Source organism: Gouania willdenowi, chromosome 14 (genome assembly GCF_900634775.1).
Source record: "Gouania willdenowi chromosome 14, fGouWil2.1, whole genome shotgun sequence".
In the NCBI taxonomy this organism is placed as follows: domain Eukaryota; kingdom Metazoa; phylum Chordata; class Actinopteri; order Blenniiformes; family Gobiesocidae; genus Gouania; species Gouania willdenowi.
In genome coordinates, this window is record NC_041057.1 from 20,222,114 (window position 1) to 20,236,813 (window position 14,700).

The 14,700-nt window shown below is 39.1% G+C and overlaps 1 protein-coding gene across 3 annotated transcripts in view; it reads right to left on the minus strand.

Moving 5' to 3' along the window:
* Positions 1–3,701: 3,701 nt before the first annotated feature.
* LOC114475520 (protocadherin-1-like) overlaps positions 3,702–14,700 on the minus strand; it is a 122,986-nt gene continuing 111,987 nt past the window's right edge. For all 3 annotated transcript variants that reach the window (XM_028466401.1, XM_028466400.1, XM_028466402.1), the window contains exon 5: positions 3,702–5,264. In XM_028466401.1, coding sequence (XP_028322202.1) covers positions 4,894–5,264 — 371 coding nt within the window. In that variant the 3' untranslated portion in view covers positions 3,702–4,893. The remainder of the gene's footprint in view (positions 5,265–14,700) is intronic.

Genomic DNA, 14,700 nt, shown 5'->3' on the forward strand with positions numbered 1-14,700 from the left:
CTTTAGGTCTGGGGGTTGGGAAGGCTCTGATTGGACTGGGGGAGAACGTGATGTATCACGTCTATCAGGAAAAATACACAACAAACATTTTATTGTTGGCTATAACACAGAACACCACACATGAGAACTGTTTTCACCTTTATTTTGATTGTAGTTTTGAAGCAGCATCTCGACAATAACACACGATTTCAGTTTGGACCGCGGAGCGGATGAGAGATAGGAACTAATCACCTGTAAATAAAGTGTAAATGTATATCACCAGGAATAAATATTCGGTAAAGATAATTGCTCTAACAACAGGTAAAATGATAAACTTGGTTACATCACCTGTTCCATCTACAGAGGTCCGTGTGTGTTTAATAAGTCCGTGTGATAGTCTCCATGTTTATGCCTCCGTCCATCCACTCTTTTCATTATATCCATGTCTTTTAAGGCTCTTAATAAATAGTCTAGGCTGGAGTCCGGGCCGACGCCACCTTGGATTATGTCTTCACCAGCGCATTGTTGCCGCAAGTCGCACATGTGCAAAACAATTTGAATTAACTTAAAGCGGCTTTAACCAAGTTAAGTATTTACAACAAAGAGGAATGATCTAATTCGGAATTAAAAACAGAATAAACCAGCCACCTAATTCGGAATTTACTTTAATTTGGAATGAAATTAGCATTAGGAATTATGTGTTTAAAAGGTCAGGTTAAAGAGGAATTAAAGCTCCAATGTAAACGTGGCCAGTGAAATAGTTCCCCTTTCATCTGAAGCTTATTGTCCATTCAGAATTAACATCACAAAACCTTAGTGTTGTTAGTTTGTTGTGGATTCAATTTGTAGTTGTATGGGAGCTCATCAGTGCTTTAAAGCAAAGACCGGGTTTAAGTGCATGCTTAGGCCCTGGACATTATAAAAACCCATTGTATAGTTCTAGTTGAAGTGGTAAAGTAAGGTCCTGGGACTCTACTACTTGAAGCCCCGGAATGCTTCTCAAAAACAATCAGTCTTCCTGACTTAGAAAAGAGTCTCTGGCCTCCACGTGAGAAGAATACTCACTGCTTCATGAGCATCCGTCCTAAAGTGGGACACATTTTTACTCAATGGACATTTTCCGTCTCCAACCATATGAAAATGAAACAACCACACACTTGTGTAACTCTTAAAGTGATGAATAAGTGCAGAATGAAGAAAGAATGATATACGCAGATAACTCGTTTTTTACCTGAAGTGATTTTATTACAAAGTTCATGAGGACTCACAGTATTACAAGAGAATTTGTCAACATGCGGAAACAGAACAAAGCAGAACACAGGAGTTTAACAAACTGGTAAGATTAGACAAGCCACTGTTCACAAAAAAAACATAAAAACTGATTAAGTCCTCAGGAGGTGGGAGCCGGTGAATGACTACAGTGCAGGCATAGAACGGCCACATTCACACCAACTCAGCAAAGGTCAATCCAACCAAGGCAAGATGTGCACATCTCAAGAAAACATGTTACAATTTTTATATGCCATCGGCTTTTCTCAGAGCTTTTGGAAAGCTTCACTAGTATGTACATAAAATTGTACAAAAACATGGCATCACAAGCATTTTATCCTATATAAATATACCAACAATTAGGATATCGACTAGATTCTCTCTTGCAAAGACTTATTTTCAAGGCAAACTTCCTTGTTCTAAATAGACTGTGAAAAATCTGAAACGTTGAGCTAATTCCTGTGTGTTTGAAACAGGGCATTTTGGACTATGAACCAGCACTGTCATTTCAGAACGTAAAAGGTCATTGGAAAATTTAACAGAGTAAACAGTTTCTACCAATTATCTTTGGAATTCATGCTAAAAATCGTTGCCTGCCTGACAGCAGACACTGAGGTGCTGGAGATCTATGTACACTACACCACCAACAGATTTCTATAGTTTCTACTTTTTTCTTTTTCAACACGACGAGCTCACTAAGAGTCCTTGAATAGCAAGAAAGTTTCTCTGCCAATTTCACTAAGGTAATTTGTCCATCTGTCCACGGAAATGATCACCATACAATACACACTACAGAGAGGCAAAAGATACTCAAGTGAATTAAACATTAAACTAATATTAGGTACAAATCAAACATTGTTCAAGAAACTTTTGAGTGTATTTAGGTGTTTGGTGATGTTTTCTCACTTTTGTCAAAAACAAAAACAAAAAAAGGTGTTCTGTGTCAGAGAAAGAAGTAAACACAGTTCATTCAGCATGGGTTCAAAAGAAAGGTCTAAACCTGGAGATACATTGTTCGAGAAGTGAGTAGCAGGAGGTCATTATCGGCGGAGCAGAGAAATCCAACTCATCAAGTGAGAGGTGCGGGGTTATGGGGTGGGGTGGGGGGAGGAGCAGAGTGGGCCTAGGCCTGCTATTGTTGTGCTGAGGACTTTAATCAAATCTCAAGTCATCACGCTCGGATCAACAGCAGACAATTACAGCTTATCTGCTCCGAGCATTGCCCATTTATCTGTGAACAAGGGAGAAGATCTGAAAATCTGAGATTCACTAAAGAGATGTATAGGTAGTGATCAGGTTACCAGTTGAACCCAGAGGTGCATTTGAATGCATTTGCAAGTTTAGATCAGAATCAAAGTGTTTAGATAGATATAGTTGTGATTGAGGCTTTGTGACATTGCTTTTTTATCACTCATTGATGTCATTCTCACTTGTGGTTAATTCCGGGTCAGTGATCTTCCTCTTGGCTCCAGTTTGTGAAACACCTATCCACAGTGCTTGGGGGGAGCCATAGTAGGTTTAATCACAGTGTATCATGGCTATTGTTTGAATTTTATTTCAGTCACTAAATGGCTTTGAAAACGGCATAATGTGCGTTCTCCCCCTTAAGGCAGGATAATCGCCCCCCCTCCTATTTAATCATGGCCATGTCCAGTAATTTCCATATGTTTTCAGTTTAATTATTCTAAATGCACTTTTCAATGGCAGCATGATGAGGTAAGTGCTGATAAAAAATACCCTTTTAACTGATTGTAGCTCTGTGGGTGGATTTGCATTATCTGGAGGGTGCCTTGCCCTGGGGGTGTGGTCACACATGCCCTCACTCAGGACTCATTACTCACCCTAATTAGGGAAACGTCTATTTTCTTCTCCTCCACCCTTACTCAGAGACACAATCACACTATGGAAATACTCTGTAGAGGTGAAAGGTATCTACAGATCTAATCACATCAATGGTTAAATCAAAGACACAGACAAGCTCCACACTGTTGTACGGCAACCTAGTGGAGTCATCATTAACATCCAATTACTGACTAATATGTAGTGTCCTTCAGACATATCCCTCCTTAGATTCACTTGGAAAACCTTTGTAAAGACAAACGATGCCCACGGGCATGGCCTATTTTTATTCACTTGTTCAATAGCCAGACGAACAAAAATATCTGATAACTTATTAAGCAAGTTGTCCTCAATACAAAGGGAAATTATAATTATCAGGTGTTTCCGCAAATTGAACTAGACTCCATCTGTCTGAGCCTTTGTTTAAGCTTAACTAATCCCAATATTAAAGGCTCTCGAATATGTAATTCCAGTATGAGTTTAGGGTTTGTAAAAGTCTATATCACACGTTGGGAGGATTGCTTTGTGCATTGATTTATGTTTGCAGTGGAATATGTGTTTAGAATGACGGCACAAAACAACAGAAAGAGTCTGTATACGGACCATCTAGTTTGTTTATATTGATGTTATATTAAGCTCCATAGGTACTCGATCTCTCCAGAGGCTCTCAACATTCAAGTGCCCTTTAGTGTAAATAAACCCTCCGGTATTCATTAGATTTATAGAACTTAGCATGTTTTTTTTTTTTTTTAAAGGAAGAGGAGTGTGATTGCAGAGAGCCGGGCTATGATAATAAATATGGCTCTTCTGATTGTCACAACTGAGCAGAGCATTTAGAAATGAATACCCTTTTTTAATCCTAACAATAGAACCAAAACCCAATCAGAACTACGTATTTCAGTGAGCACTACGCGTGTAGTGTTTGTGACACCGTGTGTACTGTGGCCAAGTCAACCATTTTCATGGTGAAAGATAGGTCACAGTGCTGCGAGTCAGTGGAACATAATGTCAGCTTAAAAGCTGCCACACAGCTCACTCCACCAGTGGCAGAGCTCTACAGGGAGCAGAGGTAAAGGCCATTCTACCGTGATTAGGGAATGAAAAGGTGTGTGTGTGTGTGTGGGTGTGGGTGATTGTGCGGAGCGTTCCACAATATCAAGCTTCACTCGGGAGAAAATTAGTTCAATCAGGTTGAACAGCAGCAGTAACGGAAAGCTTAAATATGCTAAAACTCTGAGGCTTTTTTCTTTTATTTCTTTTTTTTTTTGCTAAAGCCTGACAAAAATATATGTAGAACACTGCACCATTCAAATGTATTTACAACACTGTACATTAGGAATTTCATTTGATTGTTAGTTATGTGTGTTATGCCTCCTGATATAGCCGTGCTGACTGTGTATCAAATGATATCTGATAATGGCACAAAAGCACTGATCACAACTTCTAAATTGAAGGGCTCGCTCCACAGAATGGGATTTGCCCAACTAAAAAAGGATTTAGTGACTACTTACGTAGCAATTATCATTCGTAGTTCCATTTTTCAGCCGTCTGAGTTGTATCCTTTGAGATTTTGAATAAATAACAGAGAGTGCCTCAATTATCTGTGTGGAACCATTAATAAATATGGTAATAAATTAATAATTTAAGAAGGAAATGACAAAAACAAGAGTTCATGCCAGTGTTTGAGTAACAGCCTATTGTTACCTAAAAATGGGCATTGACTTCAATGTTTGGACTGGACAGCCTCGTTCCAATTCTCAACTGTGAGATTTGTTTCTTCACTTGACCAGGTAAACGTGTTCCTCCTTACAGGTAAATTTCTCTTTTTGGAGTGTGGGCAGGTGGGGAGGTTGGAGGGAACTCAGAGGGTACGCTCAGGGGCATTTCCTCCAAGGGGCAGTCCTGATTAGTGTCATGACCACCACCAGAATAGGCACTGCGGGACGGCGGAAGGCGCGGACGGTGCTCCTCACCACCCAGCCTGGCGCTTCCGTTGGCCAGGCGTCCCAGGCTCCCTCTCTCCTGGTAAGGCACGAAGGTGGAGAGTTTCGGAGGGTTCCTGGTCTTTCGTACAGGGGAGGGATGCCCAGGCATCCAGCAGGCGTCTGAGTGGCCCAATTCGCTGCATTCGGTCGTGCAGTTTCCAGTCATTGCCACGTCAGGGAGGGAGCGGATATCTGTGGGCAGGAGAGACAGGAGGGAAGACGCACAATGAGCAGCGAAAGAAGGTTCGATTGAAGCAGTACTAGACCATTTATGATGAGAAAAAAGTTGAGAAAACGATTGTAAGGAGAAAAGTGTCGTCTGAAACAACTCTCCACCCCATCCTTCAATGTCTTTGCAGCTGTTGCTAAGCAGTCTGCAGCAGTTGCTATGTAGCTGTTGCTATGCACTATGTAATGAGCACTACTGAGTGGATAGTCCACGAGTTGATTTGATATGTTCAAGCGATGGCATGCTGTGTCTCAGTCTTTTAGAATTGACCAACTTTAGTCTTATACGCGTGTCTGATATACCTTTATGTGGACTAATGCACAGACCATTTCTATTGAGTAAAAGGTGTATCATAGTTTAAAAAAAAGTGACAAAACATCACCACCATGTATACAGAGGACTAGCAGAGCATTGCCACATGGGGAACAACTTGTTCCCTTTGGGCAAAAACCAATTGTTGAATGGCTTATTGATTGACAGTGCTGAAATGAGTTCCCTGCCCCTGATTATCATCCATTTTTTTTTATTCCTAATTAAATAAATGGGCCCATGACACAGTGACCTCATTTTAACTTTCAGGCTGTCGAGAGCAAGAATAAGTTTGCTTCAGCTTTCACTCAAAACATATCACACAGTTCTGAAAGCGAGTATGCGGTACATTGAGGAGCCACTTGTATTTGTTTAGCAGAAATGTGCATCTGGCATCCAATAGACTTGTTAAGCAGCCCACCTGTTGACAAGCTAAACATACAGCCCAGATTAAATGGAAATACCACTCAATTTATCTTTGTTATCCCCTCAGACTGAGGCTCCGACAGCAAGATCAATGTCTGCGTGAGCAGCAGACAACTAAGATCTGTGTGTCTGTGATGTCACCGACATGCAAACTTTAGATTGCTGTGATAAATGCGTTACTGTACGTTGTCCATACATCGAAAGAACACATCCATCACTGGCAATGTGTTGTGCTCGGTGACCGTGGGGTAGTGAGCTTGTTTGAGCGTACGCACGCTTGCAAAGGACAACAACTGGCACACAGAAGGAGGTCTCATATGATGCAACCACATGGGATGACATATTAGAGGCAATGGTGAAGGTTCACTGGAAAATGCCAGCTTGACAGCAAACCTAAGAGACGCACCATCAGTATTGTAGTCATGACCAGTGGCAGGGTAATTATTCCTTAAAATGTCAGAGCTTACACGCTGGAAAATCTACATCTGGTACGAAGCTTCAATCAATACCCAGAGGGAAGCGCTCGACTAAGAAAAGTTTACTACATTAAAAAGGCCATAAGGGTAACTATAAGTACATTCATTTTATTCTATTATCATTATTGATGTTTATTTTACTCTCAGGGTCTGTAGAAATGTGTTTGACTTCACAAGCATTGGGATTCAGTCCTGTTAGATTAAACCAAGATGAAAATAGTAGAGTCTCTCATTTTACAAGGCCAATGTCTTAAGAATCTATTTCGACAAAATGTATGTTTTTTGTTTGGAATTCTAAGCAAGGAAAAACAATAAGGATAACAAAGCTAAAACAGGCAACCAAGAAAAGAGCGTCTGAGTATGTGGCACCTCATGCATGATGATCGGAGCTTCATTTTCTGAGCTCCACTAAGAGCGTTGTCTTTATGCATCACTGCAACAAAATGGACTCCTGCTACAAAAGATGCTCATGGAAAGAGGGCTGAGAAGTACGCCTCTCGGCACTAGCACAGTTGTGTACGCATCCACCCCAAAAGGATTTCACACTTGATTAAAACCCCTCAACAGCTTCCAGGAGGTTCACACCACACCGAGGGGCCTTGTGCTGAAATATGGGCAAGCTAAGCGTTTACAAGTCAGTGTACATTATAGAGAGGAGGTGGGGGATGCATGTATGCAGGTTTTTTGGTTGTTGTTTTTTTTCTTAGCATATTCCTCTCTTCATGCATAAGAAATTGTCTTTATTACATAGCCATGTTATTGGATTCAGAAAATGTGTGGACGGAAAACACTAGACATCCAACATTAACCATTTCACTAATAGGAATACGTCTTTAACTGACTCATTCTCTCTGCTGTAATGTAGGCGTTAGATTTTACATAGCTTGATTTAAGGCACACTTGATCTGATTTAAAGAACAACACAACTTTATTACGCTGCAGAAGATTAGCACCCAAGCCTCAATGCCAAAGTCTGTATTTTCTTCCTGCCAACACTTCAAAATTGCTATTAAGACCATAAGAACCTGTAATATTGGTTATTTTAATAGCCAGTTATCTTGTCTGTTAGTGTTTAATCAATGCTATATGAAATGATTTTACCAGGGCATTAAACAAATAGATGGTCTGTTTAATTGTAACCTACCGTGATAGTGCACTCTGCTATTATGGTTTTGTTAAAAATGTAATCTTCAGTCACGTGTCAGCTGTCGGCTGTTTCTCGACATGCAATAATAGTGAATTGGTTATTGTGTATATGACAGCAAAGTGTAATTGGGTGAATCATTTGTGAAAGCACAGGGTTATACATTTGCGCAAAATGACCTTTCTGTCACAATATAATCTATTTCAATGTAAAAATCAATACTGATAACTGCTTGTGAATTTACCTTTTGTTGCGGCTATTTACCATTACAATAGGGCCTTCTTTATGTTGTTACAGATGCACATGAAGTCAGACACACATGTCTGGCTAAAAGTAACAGGATTCAAGGTCTTTTTTTAACAAATAATTGGGTGATGAAGAAGGCTGTTGCTATTGCTCCGGAGCTGGACCTCAGACAAACCTGACTATAGTTCCGGCACTTCCTGTGCGCATGCGCAGTATACCGAATGCCGATAGTTCCGTCACTGCCGAACCCATAGATATATATTTATGCCTGTCACTGCCAGACCCGTGTCCTTCTAGCTATAGTTCTGTCAGTTTTATTTTAGCCCTAACCCTAACCATAACCCAGGAAATACCCTAAAACGTTTTTAAGGCTAGCTGTATGACATTTTGCCACTATTGTTTTTACATTTTTATTTGCTTAATTCCAAAGCCCTGTGTATTGGAAGTGTATAGAAAAAGATATATGCATCATACTGGCACTTAGTAACCTCGTGACCAAATTTGCCCCATTGACTCCCATTGTAACCTCATATTTTTCATATATTGTAATCATGATGCTTTTTCAATAAAATATATTTCAGGTGTAATGACCCCCTACTAACCAGAGACCATTGCATAAAGTTTTAGGGAAATTTTAGTGAAGGCCTGGATTTCTTATCTTGCAAAATATACAATGTAATGTAATTTTTACTTTAAATCTGTCTTTGTGCCAAAATAATAATGCGTTAAATTGAATTCCGCTATCAATTAGGACACAGTCAAGGCTGTATTATTTTCATCAAAAATATTTCACTTTGGCCCTCAATTTTTAAATAACTGCATGTTTAGTGTTATTCCAGCTGAAAAAAATAGGTTCTCATAACAAAAAGTCCATAGAAACATAAAAAGGGTTTGAAATGTATAATACATTTTATATTTATGGATAGATTGGAAGTAATTGAAAAAAATCTGATGCGGTGGAAGTAAAAAAAAAAAAATTAATGGAGTACAGTATATTCGTATTGCACTTTATGAGGTGGACCGTTTGTGTACACAAGGTGAATGAATAGCTTTAGTTGTCATTGCACATGTTACAGAGCAACAATATTTCATTTCAGTTTCATCCCGTCCAAGAAAACACGAAAGGACAATCACATATAACATTTATGACATGGGAGGACAGGAGCTGGAGGACTGTGGTTCGCCACAAGGGCGGCGCCCCATATTAAGATGAATACAATTACAGCAGAAGGAAAGGTGAGGGTAAAAGGCAGGTTTTAAACTAAATTTCTTATTGGGGAGGACAATATAAAACTAGGAAAAAACATCCTCGGCGTTCAAGCACAAAGCAAATAACAATCACAAAGAGCTGTACACAAGAGTGTACAAGTGTATGTAAATTTAAAGGAGTGCACAGGGGTTAATGAAGGTTTATGCTCTCTGAGTGCTCAAGTTTCTAAATGTTGCTGAAGAGGCTGCAATTATGAACAAGCCCACACTAGCCAAATCAGGCACCGAGTAAAAACCCTTATTTTCAGGCTAAGTTGGAAATTGGACTATGGAGAACATTTGGACCATAGAGAGCTGTTATTATTCACTACTTTCCTCTAAACATTGAAGATGGATTTCCCCTGGAACCTCCCCTGTGTCTATCAGGTCTTTCCCATGCCTGCTTAAAACCAAATCACGGGAAAGAAAAACATTTGTCATTTGTAGCTTTTCTAACCTTCAGCCACACATCAACAACTCACACTGAACGTTTTTGCATTGCCTCTAAAAGCACCTCAGCTGCAGCAGCATAACATGCACACACCGTATAGTGTCATTACAGAGTGGGGGGTACGCACAGAGCCCAACCCCCCCCCTGGCTGACAGATACATACGAAGGGAGGGTTTGCATGCTGCTTGCATCAGGGTGCTAGTGGGAGGTGTTGAGTGTCTGAGGCAGGCTTCCTCATCGTCTGATCCCCTGCCCACGGGCATGGGGGAAGCTGCCTCTTCCTGAGATTTCACACTGCTCCTCTCTGTTTGATTGCAAATGCTGCCTCTCCCCATTGGCTGCTTTTCAGCGTGCGCTATACTCTGCTGTGATCGATGGCAAACAAATATGAGAGACCCGCAGCTCATGAATGGATGACGGGAAGGAGAGAAATCAACTACCATTGTTTGGAAGTGTGATATATATTAACGGCGTGTTTACGGTCTCTACTAATGCATTATGTGGTAATTTACTGAAGAGGGTTCAAGCAACAAATATCAAACATCTGAGAAAACATTAGCCCGTGGTGGCTATCACTGATGTAGTAACCGGGTGCAAGTGTATATTCAGTGGCAGTCATCTTTCAGTGAAGGAAAACAACAATAAACTGTTGTTTTGTATTGTTTTGGCTGTGACATGTCATGTCTTGTTATTCAAGCGCGCAGAAAGCAGAAGCTAACAGAAACACTGTTTTAGTCCTTCGGAAGTTAACGCTTTTAAATTTGAAATTCGGAGCAAGTATACCGGAGCATTGTGTTGACATATTTTTTACCTTCCCATTCTTAAAGGATGCACAAAAGAACAAGGCACGTATTTTGTAACTTCAAATACATTTTGACAGCTCCCCGGAAAGAATCTAAATGTGTGAGACTGAGATTTGAACCTAACCTCTACAAAGAAACATGTGGGAGTGACACAAACAGAGGGTTAAGAGAAGGGACTGCAAAGGATGTAGAGTTCTATTGACAAGTGCTTTGTTAAGAAACTTAGCATTGGTAAACTCCAAGTGCTTACATGTAAGATGTAACTAATAAAACAGGTTAAGATGTGGTAAAACGTTTTTTTTTTTTTTTCCATACAAGCTATTAGAATAGTCACCAATGCAGAATACTGATGCAAGTACTTATTGATGCAAATACAAATGCTACAATTACATGAATAAAAAACAATATTGCTTTTTTTTGTCACTTTCACTAACCTTATTCCATATTGCTGACATTTTTTCCACAACCACATGTACCTATTATTAAATAAAAATTGAATTGGGTGAGGCATAAATTAGGGGTGTCTCGATCCGATATCGATATTGGATATTGGTCCAATATCATCCTGAAAACAAAAATCAGATATCAAACTTAAATTTAAAAAAAAATTTTGCAATTCATTTTTTATTTATTTTATTCAATCGTAGAATACTGTAGATATTATGTTGAAGGTTTACATGTATGTAACAAATTGGTTAATAATAAATGGGTCAGTTTTTCTCATACCTACTGTTGCTGACTATTGTTCTCTGTTTGAATAACATCACTTGATCAAGTCTTTTCTAACATTCCACACTACAAAATAAGAAATTATAATTTTTTTATAAAAAATAAAAAAGGAACAATAGTATGTATCTTTCATGCTGATATCAAATCGGATCAATATCGGTATCGGCCGATACGCAAGGCTGCAATATTGGTATCATATTGGAAGAGAAAAAGCTGTATCAGGGCAACCCTAGCTTAAATCATGTCACACCTCTGTATCACATCCCATACGCAATGCCTGTATCATATCTGCACACCCATAAATATAGGGGGAATGACTAAAAAGAAAACTATTAGAGTATAATCAGATTAAAGGTTTATAACTATGTGTTGAAGAGAGTTTAAATAATCTAAATGTCCAAAAAAAGTTCTCAAAAACTCAATAATAAAGTGCATTAAAGTCCATTTGAGAAAAAAAGAGTATTTATATAATCATTCATTCTTCTTTTCCTTTTATTGTTATTATTATTCAGTTATTCATTTTTATCTAATTGCACTAAACTTCCTGTAGCATAATTAGATGAATGAATAAATAAGCTTTATGAGGTTAAAAAGATTGTTTCGCTCTTATTATCACTATACTATAAATGTGGTCACAGCTTCATTAGCCTTTCACACCAACAGCCCAGGAAAACCGACAAATACATTAGTAAATAAAGGGGTTCTCAACAGGTCTCACCCTAGGACCCACACTGTGCCAAGGTCATTAAAACGGGACACACTTTTTTTTTTAGAATTCAACCAACCAAATTTAGTTTTTCAAAAATAGCTGTTAAAAACGCATATGTAATCTTTTTAAAAACAAAAATCAAAACAAAAGAGACATTAGGTATTTATTCATTTTTGACCAGCTGTCCACGACCCACCCAGTACAGGTCCGTGACCCACTTTTGGGTCACGCCCCATCAGTTGAGAATCACTGGTTTAAAGTGTAAGTACACCCCCAGGTTTTTGCTGACCTGCTACTAGGGGGGAAATAAAAAAAAAATGCTTTGATTATGGGCATTGCTCCTAGAGTAGTTAAGACACACCCAGTGACAGGAGCCCCACCCCCACAGCACTGCACAGTTCGAGAAGCCCCTGACTGCAACTTTCGGTGCTCTACTTTCGGGGCGGCGCTCAACGTTCAATAAACCAATCGCGTTCAGACTTACTCTAACCCTAGCCCATATTTATTTTGTATGCCTATAGAATTATGTAACATATACAAATATTTATATGACACGATTCAGTTATTTTGAGGTTGATTATTTTTAACTGTATAAGAATCACACAACACAATAGCATGCTGCATTGAGCTCCGCCCCGAATTGCGGATTACAGCCAGGGGTACAGCCACAGTTCCACATGGAGCTGTCAATCAATGCTAATTGAGGGCTGTGATGAAGGAAACCAGTCCCTCCTCCCATATTTTATAGGAGGGGCGGGGCCAACAGTGACAGTTAGGTCACTGATTTAAAAATACATCAATGATCTAAAAACATAAAATTTAAATACATAGAATAAAATGTGACAAATGGGACTTGGATCAATAAACTACATTACTTCAAACCTAATCATAAGATTTAATCAGCAGGAAAAAAAGTGGTTTTAGGGTGTATTTACACTTTAAGCTTTGGTTAAAATTAAGTATAACAAAAAAAAATTTAAAAAAATGAATCTACAAAGAAGTTCAACCATTGAATCAGTAACTCATCATACTCATATTCTGACCAGCTAGTTCCTGTTCCTGTTCAGGGTTAGCGGGGGGTCACACACAGACCCACAACCACTTACACTCCACTACGGGCAATCTAGAGACAATTTTTACGGTAAAAGACAACACACATCAGGGACAAAGCAGCCACAAGTGGCTCTGGAGCCATTGCCGCCCGCTGACCTAAGAAGTGCCTACAGACGTATAGTAAAACATCTGTTAACTAAGTTTTTCCTCCATACACAGCGTTAAGCAAATGTCGTCTTGCAATGGTGAAGCATTTGCCTCATGCATGATGCATGGGTAAGCACTGCAAGTTACAATGACTTGCTGTGGTGACCCCTGTGAAATGGTGTCATAAGATGACTAATTTATAACCATCAATGATATATTTAGTACGGAGCCCGGCAAGTGTCAGGGGTAAAAGAAAAAAAAAATCCGGTGAAAATCCGTGCCCACAGATTATTAAACCGTGTGCTCGGTTTTGCAATCTGTGCGCACGGATTGTTAAACTGTGAGCACGGATTGTTAAACCGTGCACTCGGTAAACATGATTTTCAATTCCATTTTCCAGATTGACTGCTATGCTGCCAATGAGATGACAGAGGAACAATTAATGAAATATGTGCCAAAAATTGGTGATCGAATAGCAATACAGCAGTACTGCAGAAGAGAAGTGGCTGTTCTGGAGGGGACCACCACATCTGTTTCAAAGGCGACAGCCAGTCTCATGGCAAAGCTCAATCACAGGTCAAGTGTAAAAAAAAATCACAGAGATCAACGTACAGAAAAACTGTCTGGTAACTCAAATGCTCGAAGAATTGAGCGTGCTTTTCAAATGGGCCTTTTTGAAGAAGTCGGTGGCCGTCGAATTCAGGTTAAAGAAAGAAGAGGAGGAGGTACCAGACATTTGAAGGCACCAAAGAATGCCACAATGGCACAGCTGTTAGAGACTGGCAAAGAACTTTTTAAGTCTATGACAATGGATCCAGCTTACCTGGCAGGTGCAGCCATGGACGAATCCAAACTCTCAACTGAAGTCCTTGAGCAATGTGTGGGCGCACGTGTTGCATATGTGGGCACGGTTTAACAATCTGTGCACACGGATTGCAATAACCGAGCGCACGGTTTAATAATCTTTCACCGGATTTTTTTTATTTTTTATCCCTGACCCTTGCCGGGCTCCGTAATTTAGTCACCTAACCTAAAAAAAAACAAAAAAAAAACAACAAAAACTCAACTTCGAAGATGTTCTACATTAGTCGGGAATATGTGGTTAAAAAGAGATATGGACAAAAATAAATTGGGTTTTATAAATGTTGTCTTTTTTTTGAGAATTGAGAAATAAAATTGTATGAAATTTGAATCAGATGACAATTCCCACTCAAAATATATAATGACATTTCTGGGGTTTTTTTCTTCGTTCAAGACATTAAACAAAATAATTTTTCTTCCGCATTGAAAAAAGAAGAAAAGATGAATGAAAAGGAGCAGAAAGAAGAAAACATCTGCTTTCTCCATAAAAAAAAACAATTACATTAAACCAAGGCAAACTGCATTGCAGTCATTGCCACATCTCATTTGAAACAACAACACAGTTACACTTCTGTCTCATATCTCTTCAGCATAATACATTTCACTTTTTTCATTTAACATATTCAGTGATCTTGATAATTTGATGCCATCATTTAGATTATTCCATAGACTGAAATACACCTATTTTTTTTTTTTTTGTCACAGTTCTCAATTTCGGTTTTTCGAATATCTCTATTCCTCACAAGTTATAATTACTTTCTCTCTTAATGATTGCAGATTTGTGGGTAAGATTTTGT